Below are 22,062 nucleotides of genomic sequence, written 5' to 3'. Positions count from 1 at the left end.
TTAAAGTCTTTGAGTGCAGAAGCCACATTCGCTTCAAACATACTTGTTAAATGGAAAACTAAAGTGTGGAAGTATCCACAGAAATGGGGCAATTGGTGATTTTGTCCCTAACTTGTCATGCCTCTGAGCCCTGTGTCCTGCCATGGATCCCTATTTAGCCACTGGCCAGAGTTATCTTTCAAGGTCCAGGGCTGGGTAGGTTGCATACATGAAGTTGGCCTCATCTGAAACCCCAGGAGCCCACCAGAGAGGAGGGGCCAGCAGCGAGCTGCTCACTGTCTGCAGTGCGCATGGTGAATCACGGATTCTGAGCAAGGTCAGAAGGCTATTAGCATTTAAGAAACTGTAAGCAGGGACTTCTCTGGTGGTGCAGTGGTTAAGAATCTGTCTGCCAATGCAGGGGATACGGGTTCGAGCCCTGGTCCGCGAAGATCCCACATGCCACAGAGCAACTAAGCCCATGCACCACAACTACTGAGCCTGCGCTCTAGAGCCCGCAAGCCACAACTACTGAGCCTGTGAGCCACAACTACTGAAGCCTGAGCACCTAGAGCCTGTGCTCCTCAACAAGAGAAGCCACAGCAATGAGAAGCCCACACACCACAACGAAGAGTAGCCCCTGCTCACCGCAACTAGAGAAAGCCCGCACGCAGCAACAAAGACCCAACGCAGCCAAAAACAAATAAATAATTTTTTTTTAAAAACTGTACCTGCCAAAAATGGCAGGCTCCACATCACCTATTGCTTGTATTATTCTAAATGAACATTATTATACACTCATCAAAAGGCTCAGGAATTAATTTTTTAAGTGTTTGGCAGAGGTGTGGAGGATGGCACTGATGATTCACATTTTCAAAGGAACATTTAACAACATCACACAGCTTGAGGGACACACTTCTGGTTTGGTAACGATCTCTCTTTTCATTAATATTCCTACATACATACCAATATTAGGCAGTTACAATGCAATACAAAGTACACTGGACCTAGAGTTAGCACTAATGGGTTGAGATCCTCACTCTACAACTTAGCTGTGGGACACGGAGCAAGAGTCTACATCCCATAAGCCTCAGACACGAAACAGCAGGAGTAATACATGCCTCCTAGGGTTGCCATGAGGCTCAAACAAGATTATGGACGTGAAAGTGCCTGATCAATAATAAAGCACCGGGCTTCCCTGGTGGCGCAGTGGTTGAGAGTCTGCCTGCCAATGCAGGGGACACGGGTTCGTGCCCCGGTCCGGGAAGATCTCACATGCCGCGGAGCGGCTGGGCCTGTGAGCCATGGCCACTGAGCCTGTGCTCCGCGGCGGGAGAGGCCACAACAGTGAGAGGGCCGCGTACCGCAAAAGAAAAAAAATAATAATAAATAAAAAATTTTAAAAATAATAATAATAAAGCACCGAACAAATGCTCGGGGTTACAATGACTTATAGTCACCTCTGATATCAGTGACTTAACTGTCAGTCCTTACCCAGCATGCACCAGCATGTATGAGATAAACCTCCAGGCTTCCTCCCTCTTCTCAGGACTGTAGATAAAGGGACTCTCCAAGATGCCTGAGTCCAAGGTGATCCACTGTTTCTGCGGCTTCCACACAGCATAGTAAATAAACACTGCCAGCTGACAGGGAGGGGCAGACACAGACGTTAACCACACCTTCTGCAGAGAGAGGCCCCATTAAAGCGCACGGGCACTACCTCTGTTTCAAACAATTAGCTCTCAAGAGGGCCACTCTCTAGCATGTGCTCAGAAGATGACAGGAATTCAATTCCCTGCCATATATCTGACCCTACAACTGTGGGCGCTTCCTCCAGCGATCAGGAGCAGCTGTAGACCAAACTGCAAAGAAGAATCTTTCGAACCCACTTTCCCCTCTTAAATACCCACTGCCCTCATCTTCCCACACTCACTATTTGGTCGTTCATTTACAACTTAATGTGAAATTAAGTCACTGCTGGCTTCTGAAGAATAGAGGAGGGAAAGGGAAAAATAGTAACTTTGCAGTGGAGAAGCCTGGCAAATATGACCTTAGCCAAGTGATGAAGGTGAACGTCACAGGGATGTCGTGTGGATGTCCCCTGTCCTCTGCTACCTGACGTGATCTGATGAGAAGGGTACTTCACTTCTGTGGTCTTCCTCCCTCAAACCCATAACTTCAGTCTAATCACGAGAAAAACATCAGACATCCCAGACTGGGGGACATTCTACAGGATACCCGGCCAGTACTCCTCAAGACTATCAAAGCCATGGAAAGCAAAGACTGAAACTGGGAAGTGGACTTCGCCTCCCCAGGAGTGGTGCGTCCGTGCACGAGCCTCGCGGGTCTGCGGCGGCAGACCTCGTAAGGTCTGCCCTTACGAGGGGTGAGGGGCAAGGGCAGGGGCAGGGGCAGGGGCGAGACGGCTGCCGCCATGGTCAGGAGTCAGGACGCATTCGACGCCATCGTGATGGCGGATGAGAGGTTTCACGGGGAAGGGTATCAGGAAGGCTATGAAAAAGGAAGTAGTTTGGGTATGATTGAAGGAAGGCAGCATGGCACGTTTCATGGAGCTAAAATCGGATCTGAGATCAGGTGCTACCAAGGTTTCGCTTTTGCTTGGAGATGTCTCCTGCACGGTTGCTCCACTGAGAAAGACAGCAAATAGATGAAGGTCTTAGAATCGTTGATTGCAATGATTCAGAAATTCCCTTATGATGACCCTACTTATGATAAACTTCACGAAGACTTAGACAAAACTAGAGGGAAATTTAAGCAGCTTTGTTCATTATTAAACGTTCAGCCCAACTTTAAAATTAGCACAGAAGGTTCTGGACTTTCATTTTGATGACAGACGAACAGACAAAACATCAAGGAACAGATGTTCGTATGTTAAGTGTTTAAAATATGATTAAAGGCAAAACAATGATGGGGGATTCATTGTTTTGCAGGGAGGGTTCCAGCTTGGCCAGTGAAAGGGCTTCCTTCCCCTGAGGTCTGCCTGCATCACCTCGGTGACCCCCACAGGGCCCCTCCACACAAGCCTATCCTTTGTTGGGTCCTGTCTGCTCTCCAGTCTGAACGCAGCCCTGGCAGAGCCCTCGCCGGGCTGCTGTCTCTGATCCAGGATCCAGGCCGTTGGCTCATGGGTTCTCGCCACCTGCCAGGCCAGGCTGGATATAGACTCAGGTTGGCTCTGGATAGGATAAACCTCCCATTTAACCCCCCCCCCCAGGCTTTGGTCAGTGCTCAGAGGGACAGTTTTTTAAAAAATGAGAGCCACAGGGTTGACACGAAGCAGGTTGATGGGAAAGAGTGATGGGTACTGTGACATTTATTGACCCTTGAGATGGGCCAGTGCTGTGACCTGCTTCTCATGTTTTATTTAGTCCCTTCAGTAGCCCATGAGGTGGGCGTTATTCCTGTTTTATAGTCGAGGAAACGGAGGCCCAAGAGACTGCCTGGTCCAAGGGCAGTGGGCGGCGGAGTTGGGAATCCAACCCCCATCTCCTGGTGCCCGCTCTGGAACCCGCGGTCGCACCCACAGGCTCGGGGTTCCTGCCCGCAGATCCCCGCTGTGCCCCGTGGAGCCCTGGGGCGTCGCCTGTGGCCATGGACGTGGGCGTCTGGCTGAGAGGAGGAAAGGCCAGCCCTGTCCCCGGGGAGCCCAGACGTGCTCTTCCTGTGTCCCCGGGTGGATGGGGCTCTGCAGCATCAAAAATGGCCAAGGGGAGGGGATTTTAAGGCCACCGCTCCATGTGCAGAAACTTTGGAGCCTTACTGCAGCCTTCCTTTTAGTGTAAGTTCTCTGTCTTCTGCCCGGACTTAAAGGCATCGTCTATACGTGGTGAGGTCCTGGCAGGCCAGTCCCCGTGAGATGCGTGGCTCCCGGGCATTTCTCTGCAAGTGATGGCCCGTGTCCAGGCCCCTCGGGCACCCCGGCCAGAGCCCTCTCCCCACCCGCTACCGGCCCAGGGAGCAGATTTGGAAGCCGTGAGTGAAATTAGCACACGGGTAGCCGTGAATCTGCTCCAGATTTCAAAATCATTCCAGAGCGTCTGGGTAGACTGTGCTCCCCTTGGAGCTGCTGGGGGGCCTCTGCGGGGCCTGGGACGCTGGCCCTCACCATGTGCCGAGGAGGAAGAAACGGCTTCTAGTTGTTGGAGGATAAGACTCCGCCTTTATCCTGCTTGGCTTTCTTATGTGTGTCTCGCTGTAAGTTCATGGCCTGCAGTCCCAACCTCAGTTCTGCAGAGCCCAGGACCGGGCACACGGCCTCAGATGTGCCTTTGTACAGACACCAGCAGCGCTCATCTCTGGCTGGTGGAATGAAAGGGCTTTTGTTGTCATTTTCCTGGGTGGATTTTTGTGTTTTCTGAACTATCTGTTTGGACAATGTATTATTTTTATAATTGGAGAAAAAATAAACAGCATATTTTAAAGCAAAAAAAAACAAAAAAAGGACTGAGACACTGTCACAGATCAGAGTAAACTGGGGGGAATGTGAAAATTAAATGCAGCATGATACCCTGGGTTCAAGGGTACAAGAGGGACAGAAAGAGGACACTAATGGAAAAATTGGAAAAGGCCAAATTAAGCCTGTAGTTTAGTTAATACTAATATACTAATATGAGTTTCTTAGTTTTGACAAATGTACTATGGAAATATAAGATATTAGCAATGGGAGAAATTGTGTGAGGGGTATACAGGAACTCTCTGTACTATCTCTGCAAATTTTCTGTAAAGCTAAAATTATTCCAAAATAAAAAATTTGTTTTAAAAAAGATTTTTTTTTTTTTTGGCCATGCCACATGGCTTGTCGGATCTTAGTTCCCCAACCAGGGATCAAACCCGGGCCCCTGGCAGTGAAAGCGTTGAGTCCTAACCACTGGACTGCGAGGGAATTCCCAAATTTGTTTAAAAATTTTTAATTAGGAAATTCTCTGGTAGTCCAGTGGTAAAGAATCCACCTTCCAATGCAGGGGACGCGGGTTTGATCCCTGGTTGGGGAACTAAGATCCCACATGCCGTGGGGCAACTAAGCCCGTGCGCCACAACTAGAGAGAAGCCCGCAAGGTGCAACAAAAAAAAAGACCTTGCGTGCCGCAACTAAGACCCAACGCAACCCAAAAAATTAATTAAATAAATAAAATAATTTTTTTTAAAAAATGGCCTTTGGCCTTCAACTATAAGTCTTACCCCCAGGTCTCCAGTCCTGGCCTACCCTGTAGATTTTAAACTTGCCAAGCCTCCACAATTACATGAGCCAATTCCTTAAAATAAATCAATCTCTCTCTCTCCATATACATGTGTATGTAGAAAGATGATAGATACATAGATAGATAATGTGTGTGTGTGTGTGTGAGGGTGTATACATCCTATTGGTTCTGCTTCTTTAAAGAATCCTGACTAATACAGTCCCTGATAAGGAAGTTGAGGCATCAGTGGGAATTAAGAGGATGACTTCCTAATGGCCCTAAAGTCACACCCCACAGGCAGCCATCCTCTGTCAATTCCTTTATGAGGCATCATGGTGTGGGAGAAAAAGCTGGGTGAGATAAGGCTCAGGAGAAGCCCAGTCCTGGCCAAATAACTAAGTATGTGGCCTTGGGCAAATCGCCCCATGTCTCTGGGCCTTGCACTCTTTTCAAGAAAACAAAAGGGCTCACTAGACCAGAGTCTGAAACCCACTACGTGCTGCCCATAGTAGACATCATTACAGGATCCCATTTTTTTCCTACTGAAATCTGGAGGCAACTTATAATTCTTCTAAACATATGGCTCCTGATAGACCTTACCAATCAGTCAAAGTTGGTTCATGAGATCAAACCAATTTGCAACCCCAAAATTATTTGATTTCTAAAGTCCCCACAAACTAAAATGAAACGAAACCACTAAAACTGTGGTCACTGCTGGGCAGGGGAGTTGTTTGAAAAATAAAACTCAACCCTTGCCTAAAAGTGACTGGGAACATAAGAAAAACCTGGGAAGGGAACTCTGGAGAGGGTGAGGTCGAGTTCTGTGTGTGCTGTACTTGCCATCGCCAAGCTCTCCTCTTACGTTTTTCAGTCTCTTATCTAGACCTGATCTAAAGCCGCAGTGTGTGTGCAACCCCCCAGAGGTCCTTGCACCAGTGCCCACCACCCCGAATGCTTACCTCAGCAATGCTGATGGAGATGATGAACACAGGGGGTGGGAGGCAGTTAGCTCTTTCCAGGTATGTTCTTCGCACCGGTTCAGGAAGCATCCATTTTGAGACAATCCTGTGGACCTTTTTAAGCCTGAAGGGATCTTTACCTTCCCTGTCCTCTCTCATTTTCTCCTCTTCCAGCATTTCTTTCATCTCTCTATCCCTATTTAGATTCACATCCTCTTCCATTTCCAAATCATGAGCAGCAGCCATTATCCTGGGTCCACCCTCCACCTGAAAGGGACATGAATGTCAGGGAAAAACAGATGACCCTATAGTGTTTGGGCCATGGCTCTTTCCTGGGCTCTCTGGCACAACCATTGGTTTCCAATGCCTTTCCTGTGTGTTAATAGAAGGCAGCTGAAGATCTGGTGCCCAAATATACATAATATCCATACCCTCGTCACCAGTGTGCAATGGTGAAAAAGCACTAGAGTCTCCCCAGTGGAAGGAGAGGATTCCCCAGAAGTCATTTATGAATTCACCTATTGACACCACCCAAAGGATGGACTGGAAATTTGGGATGGCAACTCTACCTCATATACCGATTCCTTCCCCTCTGCCACTGACTCTCAAAGCAACCACTAGTGTAAGAAGTAGCTTTGCCACGAGGTGAAGTATCTCAGAGCCCAAACCACTGCATAACTGAACTCAGTTTTGTCCAGCTTAAGTAAATAATCTCCTTTCCCTTCTTAGTTTCATCTTGCTTCTGCTCCCAGGCCAAACACAGATCTCTAGTTTCTGATTCAGAATCAAAAATGATTTACTGAGTATTGACTATATATCAGGTACTATGCTAGGGGCCCCATTATAGGTTAAAATTTTCGCTTCCCATTCCCCCCTCAAAAATGATTTAAACCCACATCTTCTCCTTCTAAATTATCAGTGTCCTTTCTAAAATGCCACCTTGCCCATTCTGTAGCACTTGGGAATTAAGTAGACCCTTCCTTACTGGTTCTCCAGATACAACATTAACACCCTCGCTAAAACACATCCTCCCAACAATTCTCTGACATCTGACACTCTTGGCTGAGTTCCTACTAATTTCCACATCCAGTATTCCCTTGAACTCAATCCTCAACATCCAAACACTCAAGGATTTATTCAACAGATACCTGTTGAACACCTACTCTGTATCAGGCCACCATCCCTATCCCAAAGTGTTTAAAATGTCATGCAGGAGGCTGAGGTCAATAAAAATTACACAAATAATTGTACAGTTACAGCTGTGCTAGGTGATACCAAGCAGATACATAGGTTACTGAGGCAGCATGTCTGTAACAGTGAGGCCTGCTCTCCATACTCTTTCCTCTCCCTGTGTCATGGTGCTAGCTGTACTGTCCTTCTCCTTTTGGTTTAGTTCTGTTATATTTCACTTCTGGTTGAACTATTTAAATCTTTCAATCAAATGTTTTCAGGTCAAAAAAAGGGGTGGGGGAGGCTCAAATATATTAAGGGAAAAAAATAATGTTGCCAGATACTACATAGAGTACAATCCAATTTTTGTAAAAAGTAATATATTGTTACACAGGAAAACATCTGGAGAATTAACCATGATTTATAGCTGCATGATAGGATTTCACTAGATTTTTGCCCTCTATGCAGGAGTAGGTACAGATTTTGTGTACCCTGAAGATTAAACAATTAGGGAGGGGGTGTTCTTTGGAAAAAATAATATAAAATTAAAATTACAAAATAAAAAAATTATAAATGTACATACACTGCTTTAGAAGGAGCCCATGCAAGTAGAAGTCTGAAGCTTATGCTTTATTAGTTTCACAAGTAATCCAGCCAAAACAATCCTAAAAAAGAAAAACAAAACAGGAGGTATCACACTCTCTGATTTCAAACTATATAAAAAGCCACATTAATCAAAACAGTATGGTACAGGCACAGAAACAGACACATAGATCAATGGAACTGAATAGAGAGCCCAGAAATGAACTCATACTTATACAGGCAATTAATCTACAACAAAGGAGGCAAGAATATACAATGGGGAAAAGATGTCCTCACACCACATACAAAAATAAACTCAAAATGGACTAAAGACTAAAATGTAAGACCTGAAACCATAAAACTTCTAGAAGAAAACACAGGCAGTCTGCTATTTAATATCAGTCTTCGCAATATTTTTTTGGATATGTCTCCTCAGGCAAGGTAAACAAAAACAAAAATAAACAAATGAGACTACATCAAACTAAAAAGCTTTTGCACAGCAAAGAAAACTATCAACAAAGGAAAAGGCCACCTACTGAATGGAAAAAGATGTTTTCAAATGATACATCCAACAAGGGGTTGATATCCAAAATATACAAAGAACTCATACAATTCAACATCAAGAAAACAAACAAGCCAATTGAAAAACGGCCATAGGGAGAGACTGGTTCAAGATGGCAGAGTAGAAGGACATGCTCTCACTCCCTCTTGCGAGAGCACGGGAATCAAAACTGACTGCTGAACAATCATTGACAGGAAGACACTGGAACTCACCAAAAAAGATACCCCACATCCAAAGACAAAGGAGAAGGCACAATGAGATGGTAGGAGGGGCACAATCACAATAAAATCAAATCCCATAACTGCTGGGTGGGTGACTTACAAACTGGAGAACACTTATACAACAGAAGTCCACCCAATGGAGTGAAGGTTCTGAGCCCCACATCAGGCTTCCCAACCTGGGGGTCCAGCAACGGGAGGAGGAATTCCTATAGAATCAGACTATGAAGGCTAGCAGGATTTGATTACAGGACTTCGACAGGATGGGGGAAACAGAGATTCCACTCTTGGAGGGCACACACAAAGTAGTGTGCATATCGGGACCCAGGGGAAGGAGCAGTGACCCCATAGGAGACTGAACCAGACCTACCTGCTAGTGTTGGAGGGTCTCCTGCAGAGGCAGCGGGTGGCTATGTCTCACCGTGAGGACAAGGACACTGGCATCAGAAGTTCTGGGAAGTACTCCTTGGCGTGAGCCCTCCCAGAGTCTGCCATTAGCCAAACCAAAGAGTCTGGTGTGATCCAGTGCTGGATTGCCTCAGGCCAAACAACCAACAGGGAGGGAACCCTGCCCCACCCATCAGCAGACAAGCAGATTAAAGTTTTACTGAGTTCTGCCCACCAGAGTAACAACCAGCTATACCCACCAGCAGTCCCTCCCATCAGGAAGCTTTCACAAGCCTCTTAGATAGCCTGAACCACCAGAGGGCAGACAGCAGAAGCAAGAAGAAGGACAGTCCTGCAGCCTGTGGAACAAAAACCACATTCACAGAAAGATAGACAAGATGAAAAAGCAGAGGACTATGTACCAGATGAAGGAACAAGATAAAACCCCAGAAAAACAACTAAATGAAGTGGAGATAGGCAACCTTCCAGAAAAAGAATTCAGAATAATGATAGTGAAGATGATCCAGGACCTCAGAAAAAGAATAGAGGCAAAGATCGAAAAGATGCAAGAAATGTTTAACAAAGACCTAGAAGAATTAAAGAACAAACACCTAGAAGAATTAAAGATCAAACAAACAGAGATGAACAATACAATAACTGAAATGAAAAATACACTAGAAGGAATCAATAGCAGAATAACTGAGGCAGAAGAACGGATAAGTGACCTGGAAGACAGAATGGTGGAATTCACTGCTGTGAAACAGAATAAAGAAAAAAGACTGAAAAAAAATGAAGACAGCCTAGGAGACCTCTGGGACAACATTAAACTAAACAACATTTGCATTATAGGGGTCCCAGAAGGAGAGGAGAGAGAGAAAGGACCAAGAAAATATTTGAAGAGATTATAGTCGAAAACTTCCCTAACATGGGAAAGGAAATAGCCACCCAAGTCCAGGAAGTGCAGAGAGTCCCATACAGGATAAACCTAAGGAGAAACACACCGAGACACATAGTAATCAAACTGGCAAAAATTAAAGGCAAAGAAAACTTATTGAAAGCAGCAAGGGAAAAATGACAAATAACATACAAGGGAACTCCCATAAGGTTAACAGCTGATTTCTCAGCAGAAACTCTACAAGTCAGAAGGGAGTGGCATGATATACTTAAAGTGATGAAAAGGAAGAATCTACAACCAAGATTACTCTACCCAGTGAGGATCTCATTCAGATTTGATGGAGAAATCAAAAGCTTTACAGACAAGCAAAAGCTAAGAGAATTCAGCACCACCAAACCAGCTCTACAACAAATGCTAAAGGAACTTCTCTAAGTGGGGAACACAAGAGAAGAAAAGGACCTACAAAAACAAACCCAAAACAATTAAGAAAATGGTAATAGGAACATACATATTGACAATTACCTTAAACGTGAATGGATTAAATGCACCAACCAAAAGACACAGGCTCACTGAATGGATACAGAAACAAGACCCATATATATGCTGCCTACAAGAGACCCACTTCAGACCTAGGGACACATACAGACTGAAAATGAGGGGATGGAAAAAGATATTCCATGCAAATGGAAATCAAAAGAAAGTTGGAGTAGCAATATTCATGTCAGATAAAATGGACTTTAAAATAAAGAATGTTACAAGAGACAAGGAAGGACACTGCATAATGATCAAGAGACCAATCCAAGAAGAAGATATAACAATTATAAATATATAAGCATCCAACATAGGAGCACCCCAATACATAAGTCAACTGTTAACAGCTATAAAAGAGGAAATTGACAGTAACACAATAATAGTGAGGGGCTTTAACACCTCACTTACACCAGTGGACAGATCATCCAAACAGAAAATTAATAAGGAAACACAAGCTTTAAATGACACAATAGGCCAGATAGATTTAATTGATATTTATAGGACATTCCATCCAAAAACAGCAGATTACACTTTCTTCTCAAGTGCAGATGGAACATTCTCCAGGATAGATCACATCCTGGGTCAAAAATCGAGCCTCAGTAAGTTTAAGAGAATTGAAATCATATCAACGATCTTTTCTGACCACACTATGAGATTAGAAATCAATTACAAGGAAAAAAAACGTAAAAAACACAAACATGTGGAGGCTGAACAATATGTTACTAAATAACCAAGAGATCACTGAAGAAATCAAAGAGGAAATCAAAAATACCTGGAGACAAATGACAATAAAAACACGATGATCCAAAACCTATGGGATGCAGCAAAAGCAGTTCTAAGAGGGAAGTCTACAGCAATACAAGCCTACCTCAAGAAACAAGAAAAATCTCAAAAAAACAATCTAACCCTACACCTAAAGGAACTAGAGAAAGAAGAACAAACAAAACCCAAAGTTAGCAGAAGGAAAGAAATCATAAAGATCAGAGCAGAAAGAAATGAAATAAAAACAAAGAAAACAATAACAAAGATCAATAAAACTAAAAGCTGTTTCTTTGAGAAGATAAACAAAATTGATAAACCATTAGCCAAACTCATCAAGAAAAGGAGGGAGCGGACTCAAATCAATAAAATTAGAGGGCTTCCCTGGTGGCACGGAGGTTGGGAGTCCACCTGCCGATGTGCGGGACGCGGGTTCATGCCCCGGTCCGGGAGGATCCCGCATGCCGCGGAGCAGCTGGGCCCATGAGCCATGGCCGCTGGGCCTACGCGTCTGGAGCCTGTGCTCCGCGGCGGAAGGGGCCACAGCAGTGAGAGGCCCGCATACTGCAAAATAAATAAATAAGTAAAAATAAATAAATAAAAATAAAATTAGAAATGAAAACGGAGAAGTTACAACAGACACCGCAGAAATACAAAGCATCCTAAGAGACTACTACAAACAACTCTATGCCACTAAATTGGACAACCTGGAAGAAATGGACAAATTCTTAGCAAGGTATAAACTTCCAAGACTGAACCAGGAAGCAACAGAAAATATGAACAGACCAATCACAAGTAATGAAATTGAAACTGTGATGAAAAAAATCTTCCAACAAACAAAAGTCCAAGACCAGATGGCTTCACAGGCAAATTCTATCAAACATTTAGAGAAGAGCTAACACCATCCTTCTCAAACTCTTCCAAAAAATTGCAGAGGAAGGAGCACTCCCAAACTCATTCTATGAGGCCACAATCACCCTGATACCAAAACCAGACAAAGATACTACAAAAAAAGAAAATTACAGACCAATATCACTCATGAATATAGCTGCAAAAATCCTCAACAAATACTAGCAAACAGAATCCAACAACACATTAAAAGGAGCATACACCATAATCAAGTGGGATTTATCCCAGGGATGCAAGGATTCTTCAATATATATACACAAATCAAACAATGTGATACACCATATTAACAAATTGAAGAAGAAAAACTGTATGATCATCTCAATAGATGCAGAAAAAGCTTTTGACAAAATTCAACACCTATTTATGATAAAAATTCTCCCGAAAGTGGGCATAGAGGGAACCTACCTCAACATAATAAAGGCCATAAACAACAAACCCACAGCAAACATCATTCTCAATGGTGAAAAACGGAAAGCATTTCCTCTAAAATCAGGAACAAGACAAGGATGTCCACTCTCACCACTATTATTCAACATAGTTTTGGAAGTCCTAGCCATGGAAATCAGAATAAAAAGAAATAAAAGGAATACAAATTGGAAAAGAAGAAGTAAAACAGTCACTGTTTGCAGATGACATGATACTATACATAGAGAATCCTAAAGATGCTACCAGAAAACTACTAGAGCTAATCAATGAATTTGGTAAAGTAGCAGGATACAAAATTAATGCAAATAAATCTCTTGCATTCTAATACACTAATGATGAAAAATTTGAAAGGGAAATTAAGGAAACATTCCCATTTACCATTGCAACAAAAAGAGTAAAATACCTAGGAATAAACCTACCTAGGGAGACAAAAGACCTGTATGCAGAAAACTATAAGACACTGAAGAAAGAAATTAAAGATGATACAAACAGATGGAGAGATATACCATTTTCTTGGATTAGAAGAATCAATATTGTGAAAATGACTATGCTACCCAAAGAAATCTACAGATTCAATGCAATCTCTGTCAAATTACCAATGGCAGTTTTTACAGAACTAGAACAAAAAACCTTAAAATTTGTATGGGGACACAAAAGACCCTGAATAGCCAAAGCAGTTGAGGGAAAAAAATGGAGCTGGAGGAATCAGACTCCCTGACTTCAGACTATGCTACAAAGCGACAGTCATCAAGACAATATGGTACTGGCACAAAAACAGAAAGATAGATCAATGGAACAGGATAGAAAGCCCAGAGATAAACCCATGCACCTATGATCAACTAATCTGTGACAAAGGAGGCAAGGATATACAATGGAGAAACGACAATCTCTTCAATAAGTGGTGCTGGGAAAACTGGACAGCTACATGTAAAAGAATGAAATTAGAACACTACCTAACACCATATACAAAAATAAACTCAATATGGATTAGAAACCTAAATGTAAGACCGGACACTATAAAACTCTTAGAGGAAAACATAGGAAGAACACTCTATAACATAAATCACAGCAAGATCCTTTTTGATCCACCTCCTAGAGAAATGGAAATATAAACAAATGGGACCTAATGAAAATTAAAAGCTTTTGCACAGCAAAGGAAACCATAAACAAGACGAAAAGACAACCCTCAAATGGGAGAAAATATTTGCAAACAAAATCAACAAAGAATTAATCTCCAAAATATATAAACAGCTCATGCAGCTCAATATTACAAAAACAAAAACCCAATCCAAAAATGGGCAGAAGACCTAAAGAGACATTTCTCCAAAGAAGACATACAGATGGCCAACAAACACATGAAGAGATGCTCAACATCACTAATCATTAGAGAAATGCAAATCGAAACTATGATGAGGTATCACCTCACACCAGTTAGAATGGGCATCATAAGAAAATCTACAAACAACAAATGATGGAGAGGGTGTGGAGAAAAGCGAACCCTCTTGCGCTGTTGGTGGGAATGTAAATTGATACAGCCACTATGGAGAACAGTATGGAGGATCCTTAAACTAAAAACAGAATTACCATATGACCCAGCAATCCCACTACTGGGCATATACCCAGGTAAAACCATAATTCAAAAAGACACATGCACCCCAATGTTCATTTCAGCACTATTTACAATAGCCAGGTCATGGAAGCAACCTAAATGCCCATCAACAGATGAATGGATAAAGAAAATGTGGTACATATATGCAATGGAATATTACTCAGCCATGAAAAGGAATGAAATTGGGTCATTTGTAGAGACGTGGATGGATCTAGAGACTGTCATACAGCGTGAAGTAAGTCAGAAAGAGAAAAACAAATATCGTATATTAACTCATATACATGGAACCTAGAAAAATGGTACAGATGAGCTGGTTTGCAGGGCAGAAATAGAAACACAGATGTAGAGAACAAACATATGGACACCAAGGGGGTAAAGCGGGGCTGGGGGTGGTGGTGGTGGGATGAATTGGGAGACTGGGATTGATGTATATACACTAATATGTATAAAATGGATGACTAATAAGAATGTTCTGTATAAAAAAATAAATAAAATAAAATTCAAAAAAGAAAAGGAAAGAAAAGATAAACGTCCAGAGGACCTGAATAGACATTTTCCAAAGAAGACATACAGATGGTCAACAGGCACATGAAAAGATGCTCAACACCACTAATCATCAGGGAAAGGCAATCAAAACCACAATGAGGAAAATTTCCTGGCAGTCCAGTGGTTAGGACTCCACACTTTCACTGACGTGGCCGAGGGTTCAATCCCTGGTATGGGAACTAAGATACCACAAACCGTGAGGTGTGCCCCCCCCACCAAGAAAACCACAATTGCAAATCACTTCACACCTTTCAGAATGGCTGTTATCAAAAAGTCAACATAACAAGTGTTGGCCAGAGTGTGGAGAAGAGAACCCTCATGCACTGTTGGTAGAAATGTAAATTGGTGCAGCCACTATGGAAAACAGTATGGAGGTTCCTCAAAAAATTAAAAATAGAACTACCATATGAACCAGCAATTCCACTTCTGGGCATTTATCCAAAGAGAACGAAAACACTAGAACAGATATATGCCCCCCTATGTTCATTGCAACATCATATACAACAGCCAAGATATGGAAGCAACCTAAGTGCCCATCAATAGATGAATGGATAGAGAAGATGTGGTGTGTGTGTGTGCGTACACACACACACACAGGAATATTTCTCAGCCATGAAAAAGAATGAAATCTTGCCATTTGCAGCAACATGGATGGACCTAGAGGGTATTATGCTAAAAGAAATGAATCAGACAGAGAAAGACAAATACTGTATGATCTCACTTATATGTGTAATCTAAAAATCAAAACAGGGACTTCCCTGGTGGTCCAGTGGGTAAGACTCCAAGCTCCCAGTGCAGCAGACCCAGGTTCAATCCCTGGTTGGGGAACTAGATCCTACATGCATGCCACAGCTAAGAGTCCACATGCCGCAACTAAAGATCCCTCATGCCACAACTAAGACCCAGCACAAGCAAAATAAATAAATAAAAATTAAAAAGTAAAATAAAAAACAAAACAAATGAACAAACACAACCAAACAGAAACAGAGTCATAGATACAGAGAACAAACAGGTGGTTGCCAGAGTGGTGGTGGTGGGAGGAGGTGAGAAAAAGATGGGAGATTAAGAGGTACAAACTTTCCGTTACAAAATAAATGTCACAGATATGAATGTACAGTGTGGGGAATACAGTCAATAATTATGTAATAGCTTTGTATGGTGACAGATGACAACTAGACTTTTCATGGTGATCATTTTGAAATGTACAGAAATAACGAATCACTGTGTTGTACACCAGGAACTAACAGTGTTGTAGGTCAATTATGCTTCGAAAACAAACTCATAAAAAAAGAGATCAGATTTGTGGCTACCAAAGGGGTGAGTGGGAGGGGGAATTAGATGAAGGTAGTCAAAGGGTACAAACTCCTAGTTATAAGAGAACAGTACTAGGGGTGTAATGTACAACATGATAAAGATAATGAACACTGCTGTACATTATAAATGAAAGTTGTTAAGATGGTAAATCCCAAGAGTTCTCATCACAAGGAAAAACAATTGTTTCTATTTCTTTAATGTTTTGTCTATATGAGATGACAGATGTTCACTAAACCTACTGTGGTAATCATTTCGTGATGTATGTAAGTCAAATCATTATGCTGTACACCTTAAACTTAAAAAAAAATAAGATATAATAAAAACAAAGTCATATCTGTGACACCTTTGCTGGACCCTAAAGTCTCAAGCACTGTACTATTTCTTCCCTCCCCTTGTGGCCTAGTGTCTTGAAGGAGGAGTTTGTATCCACTAAACATCTTATCATCTGCGTCCCCCACTAAAACTGCTCTGCTGAGTTATGCCCTTAAAACAAGTCCACTTCAGTCATGATGTGAGGCCTAAGGAAGTGTGCAGAGCACCCCAGTCTCTTCAAAGCACATTCTCATGCAAATTCTCACGTACTCCTCCGAACAATCCGGGAAGAAAGAAGACAAGCAGTATCTTCCCAATTCTCATCTTCACCCTTCCTAACAGAGCTTCCTGTTGCAATCCCTTCATCCCTGCCTTCCATCCCAACCATATTCTATCGCCTGGCTTCCTTCTCCCGCTCCCCAGCCACAGGCCACAGAGGATCCTCTGCACATTTCAACGACTCTGTCGTCCTGCAACTGGACTTCTCTAACGTGGTGGAGAAAGACACAGTGTCAAGGTCACTAGAGGGCAGGTACACAGGCTAGACAGACCTGGAAAGTGGTCATGTCTTATTTTTATGTGCAACCCCAGACAATAGCCCTGGACCTGGGACCATGAGCCATAGAATGGCGGGGGGACAGGGGGAATGGGGGGTTATATGTTTCATCGGTACTATACAGAGTTTCAGTTTGGGAAGATGAAAAAGTTCTGGAGATGGATAACAGTGTAAATGCAGTGAATGCCATGAATTGTACACTTAAAAACAGAAAAAAGGGTAAATTTTATGTCATGTCTATTTTACCACACACACAAACACAATAATATTAACTTTTCAAGGTCACTGTGAAGACTAGATAGAACATACTGTTTGTCACCAGCATGGGCTTAATCAACGGTATCTAATGCTACTGATATTTTCAGCTCAGTCCAGTGTATCTAAACTTCCTACATGGCCCAAAATAAAGTTTTTCACTGGAATTTTTTTTTAAAGTCATGAGCCGTAGAGCCAGATGACTGGGATTAAAACACAGCTCTACAACCTATCAGCTGTAAAGTAACCTTAAGTAAGTCACTTAAATTCTCTGAGCCTCAAATTACATTTTTTAAGAATTGTGGTAAAATAAACATAAAATTAACCATTTAAAAGTGTACAATCCGGTAACGTTAAATACATTTGCAGTGTTGTGCAACCATCACGACTATGTAGTTCCAGAACTTTCTCATCACCCCAGACAAATCCCCCATACCCACTAAGCAGTCACTCCCCATTGCCCCCTCCCTCCAGCCACTGGCACCCACTAATGTACTTTCTGTCTCTATGGATTTACCTATTTTAGATATTTCATAGAAATGGAATCATAAAATATGTGGCCTTTTGAGTCTGGCTTCTTTTACTTAGAAAAGTCTTCAAGGTTCATCTGTGTTGTAGCATGTGTCAGTACATCATTCCTTTTTATGGCTGAATAATACTGCCTTGTATAGACAGATATACAAACAAAACCATATTGTTTATCCATTCATCTGTTGAAGGGCATTTGGATCGTTTCCACCTTTTGGCTACTGTGAATAGAGCTGCTATGAACATTCCCATACAAGTTTTTATTTGAATACCTGTTTTCAATTCTTTTGCGTATATACCTAAGAGTGGAATCGCTGGGTCATATGGTAATTCTATGTTTAATTTATTGGAAGATCTTCAGATCCCATTTTAAAGTCGGGATCATGATAGCACTTACCTCATAGCATTATGGGGGAAATTATTTGAGACAATGCATGTAAAGCACTTAGAACAGTTTCTGGCATGTAGTAAACACGCCATAATTATTAGTTATTACTGGTTATGGATGGATGGATGAGTGGGTATGTGGATGGATGGATGGACAGATGGAAGGGATGGGGCTGAGTCTGGGGTCTATTTTCACGCTGCAAGTTACTAGGAATCAGGTCACAATTCATTTTCAAATGTATTCCATTAGGCAAGGTCCCACATTACAATAGGTTATATCCAATAAATTTAGGGAAGAAGAGAATTCCCCTTTTATTTATTTTTCCCCAGTAACTTTGCTGAAAATAAAGGCTTCTTACCTCCCACTCATCCAGCCTCCCAGGGTCAGACATTAAGTCTGTAGAGATAACTATTTTATTAATTTTCGTTGCATATTGATGATTATAGTTTCTTTCATGTCTCATAAATGGCAAAACGAGTATGGATTTAAGATCAGCAGCTCTTAAACACAAATATTAAGGCATTTTAAAAATAAGTTCAGGGCTTCCCTGGTGGCGCAGTGGTTGAGAGTCCGCCTGCCGATTCAGGGGACCCGGGTTCGTGCCCCGGTCCAGGAAGATCCCATATGCCGTGGAGCGGCTGGGCCCGTGAGCCATGGCCACTGAGCCTGCGCGTCCAGAGCCTGTGCTCCGCAACGGGAGAGGCCACAACAGTGAGAGGCCAGCACACGGCAAAAAAAAAAAAAAAAAAAAAAAAGTTCAATTAGGAGTGATTAACATTGTGTTAATAAACCCTATTGTAAATTTAAATATCATACATGATCATTTCATGAGGAAAGTTCCACATTGTGAATAACACAACTTTATATCTATAAAAGGAGCTAGAGAAACAAGGATTACATTTCCCCGCAATTTTTCTTTTTTCTAGATTTCAAAATTTCCAGAAATGTTACAACTTCAAGCCCATCATTTTAGATATTTTAGTGAAATATGTTTCCTGCGCTGCAAAGGTATCTGACCCATTCAGTTTAGCTAAGACGCACTGTGTGTCTGCTTTCTTCCTTGGCACGTGCAGTAAAGGGATCCGACATCTAGTCCTACCTACTGTAGATTCCAGAAACAGATGAACATGTTGGTAGTGATGGTGGCATTTTGTTTTGACCTCTCTTCTCGGTCAGACACTGTCACACTCTGACTTCTGTACCTGTCTGGGTGCCTGTTCCTTGAGGACAGAGGCCCCTCTCTGGTTCATCTCATCTCCAGCATCTTGTGCTTGATGCTCACAGGTGCTGCTTCTAGTCTGACAGTCCCCGTCCCTGCCATTCCCGTTTATCTTCTGCATCCACACCTGAGTTTCTGAGCACAATTCACCACATTGGAAACATTACTGACCAGATTGGCAACAATGAAATAGACTGAGTCATACTTACAAGGCTGTGTGGAAATGGGTGCAGTTTAAGAGGTATAAATTGATGCAGCCTTTTCACAAGGCAATTAGACAGTATCTATAAAATATGAAACGCATATACCTTTCAACAGAACCTTTCTACTCCTAGAAATCTATGCTACAAATGTATTTGAGCGAGTACTCAAGGCTATCTTTCAAAGATGTCCAGTGCAGAACTATTCAGAGTAGTGAAAAATTACGAAGAACCTGAACGTACTTTAATTGGCTTGTTGTATTTTCTGATAGTTCTACTTCTTAGGTAGTTCATCCTTACACTGTGCTGAAATCTGCTCACCAGCCCTTCTGCTCCTGGGTCCAAGGTTTCCCTCCCTAGGGCCTCACAAAGCAAGTCTAATCTAAGATCATGTCATTAATTGTGTAGGTGTGGCCTGTATACTCCATGGGTTCTATAGGTCATAGTTGGGATAGAATATCTGAATTTTCTAGATTACCAGAATTTTCAGAGGCTCAGTCTGACAGCACAAGAGCCTCAAAAACAAGCCAGCAATGATTACAACACATTACAGTCTCACAGAGATATAAAAACATCCACAGCTATCAAATTATTTACTTGGTCACTCTCATCACAGTGTTACTCATTGAGTGAAATTGTTTCCTACACTGACTGTGCTTTCCTACTCATTAAGCAAAGATCATGCAGGTTTCTTGAGCTTTCTTTAATGTTGACTTGATATCATGCCTCACCTCCTACCTCTTATCTGCAGCAAGTGGCTGCCAACTCTTTGTTGAAATACACACGTACACACACACACACATTCAGATCAAAAGTGGGTGGCCCTGCTGTGAAATGTTCTCATCTTACCCTTAGGGAACAACTGGGGGTGGATTGTTAAAAAGAATGTTGGAAGAGTAGAAAAGACTCATAGCCTTCTGGTTAAAAATGGAGATGTTCAAGAACCAAAGACCTTCCCTTCAAGTTACCAGTTATTCTTAAGAAGAGGAAAAGTGGAAAGAACTTTCCTACTTCCTGACCCTACCTGGTATAAGCATTGCTCGTGTTACGAGTCATGTAGCCAGTGTGTTGGCCAAGGATTGGAAAGAGCAGGCTGTGCTCATTTATCCAGAACAATCATCTGCCTTTAAAAAAGAAAAATCTGAAAAAAAAAAAAAGAAAAATCTGTAGAAGAAGAGATTTCCGTAAGAAGATTTAGGACTCCCCTGGCAGTCCAATGGTTAAGACTCTGCTCTTCCACCGCAGGGGGTGTGGGTTCGGTCCCTGGTAGGGGAACTAAGATCCTGCATGCCACGTGGTGTGGCCAAAAAAAAGATTTACCCAGGAGACTCGACATTGGCAAGGGATTTTTCCAAAGACCTTTTAGGTGCCCTCATTCACTATATACTGATATGGACAGAGTAAAGGGACAAAGTAGATAAATAGTTATTTCCACCAGAGGATTGTAAGTAAAGAAAAAATTATGGGAGACCCCTGTAAGTTAATGATCACTCAAGAAAGCAGGTTTGCTTAACCATAAAACCAAGCAGGCTTGCTTAGCAGCGAAACCATGCTACAGAAGCATGAGACATGCCCCAAAACAATAACACAATGGTGGCATGAGACCCACATCCTGTCCAGTGAGCTCAGTAAGTTAACGACCCTTAGGACATGCTCTCTGCACACATAAAAAAACAATAATTTATGGAAAGGTGACATTTCAAAGTGAAAGACCCTCGTTGTACTGAGACCTGAAATAATTTTTCCATAGTGCCATGACAGTCCTGGCTTGACCACATAGGGACAAGAAAACTCCCCGCCCCAACATAGAGGAGGAGCTGATGATGGAAGTGTGACGTCTACTCAAAAATGAGGAAGGTGGTCTTTTCCCCCTCCCCACTTTTCCTTTGATTATAAAACTGTAGCTCACTAAGATCTTCCGGCACCTTCTCCCGCCCGATGGTAAGCATCACAAGCATCCTATTCTAATAAATCACTTCTTATCTATCACTTTGCCTCTCGCTGAATTCTTAATGCGCTGAGACATAAAGGATTGGAGGTCCTCAGAGCCCCCTGAAATGCCACCTAGCAGTTTCAATACCACATAGTGTCTCCCAAAATTGTTATAAATTATAGCAGAAAATTTTAAGTCAGTGACTTCCATAACCAAGCAGGACCCTATGGGGCCTTCCCGGGACAGACCTCTCCCTCATATCCTCTGCTTTAGCTCCTCTCTGAAGTACCTAGATAATAGTATCTGATGCACATTTCCTGAGTTGTTTTGCAGATGCTAAACCACCCACCAAATGGAAGACGTTAACTACCTGATGATCGTGACCACATAGTCCCCAGGCCTACTGGAGCCTAAGGATTGATAATGTTAGCTCCTGTGATACCACCCTGTTACGTCACCATCAGAGAATTGTATACCAGCTGATCACATACCTTGGGTCACGCCTCCCTCACCTTGCCTTTAAAAAATGCTTGGCTGGGCTTCCCTGGTGGCGCAGTGGTTGAGAGACCGCCTGCCGATGCAAGGGACACGGCTTCGTGCCCCGGTCCGGGAAGATCCCACATGCCG

General features: G+C 42.5%; 2 protein-coding genes across 9 annotated transcripts in view; one reads left to right on the top strand and one right to left on the bottom strand.

Moving 5' to 3' along the window:
• The window catches only part of RHBDL2 (rhomboid like 2), a 56,284-nt gene that overhangs the window by 22,896 nt on the left and 11,326 nt on the right, over positions 1-22,062 (bottom strand). For 7 of the 8 annotated variants that reach the window (XM_060142679.1, XM_060142685.1, XM_060142683.1 and 4 more), the window contains exons 2-4: positions 7,890-7,971; positions 6,137-6,403; positions 1,474-1,622 (exon numbers count right to left, since the gene is read on the bottom strand). In XM_060142679.1, coding sequence (XP_059998662.1) covers positions 1,474-1,622; positions 6,137-6,382 — 395 coding nt within the window. In that variant the 5' untranslated portion in view covers positions 6,383-6,403; positions 7,890-7,971. The remainder of the gene's footprint in view (positions 1-1,473; positions 1,623-6,136; positions 6,404-7,889; positions 7,972-22,062) is intronic. The other variant, XM_060142680.1, reaches the window with a different exon arrangement.
• LOC132516268 (protein LTO1 homolog) lies at positions 2,414-2,827 on the top strand. The gene is given in 1 exon segment (XM_060142678.1): positions 2,414-2,827. A coding segment is annotated over 1 exon segment (414 nt).

This window comes from Lagenorhynchus albirostris, chromosome 2 (genome assembly GCF_949774975.1).
Source record: "Lagenorhynchus albirostris chromosome 2, mLagAlb1.1, whole genome shotgun sequence".
Classification (NCBI taxonomy): Eukaryota; Metazoa; Chordata; class Mammalia; order Artiodactyla; family Delphinidae; genus Lagenorhynchus; species Lagenorhynchus albirostris.
The sequence above is the reverse complement of the archived record's forward strand: the minus strand, read 5'-3'. Positions and strand labels throughout refer to the sequence as shown.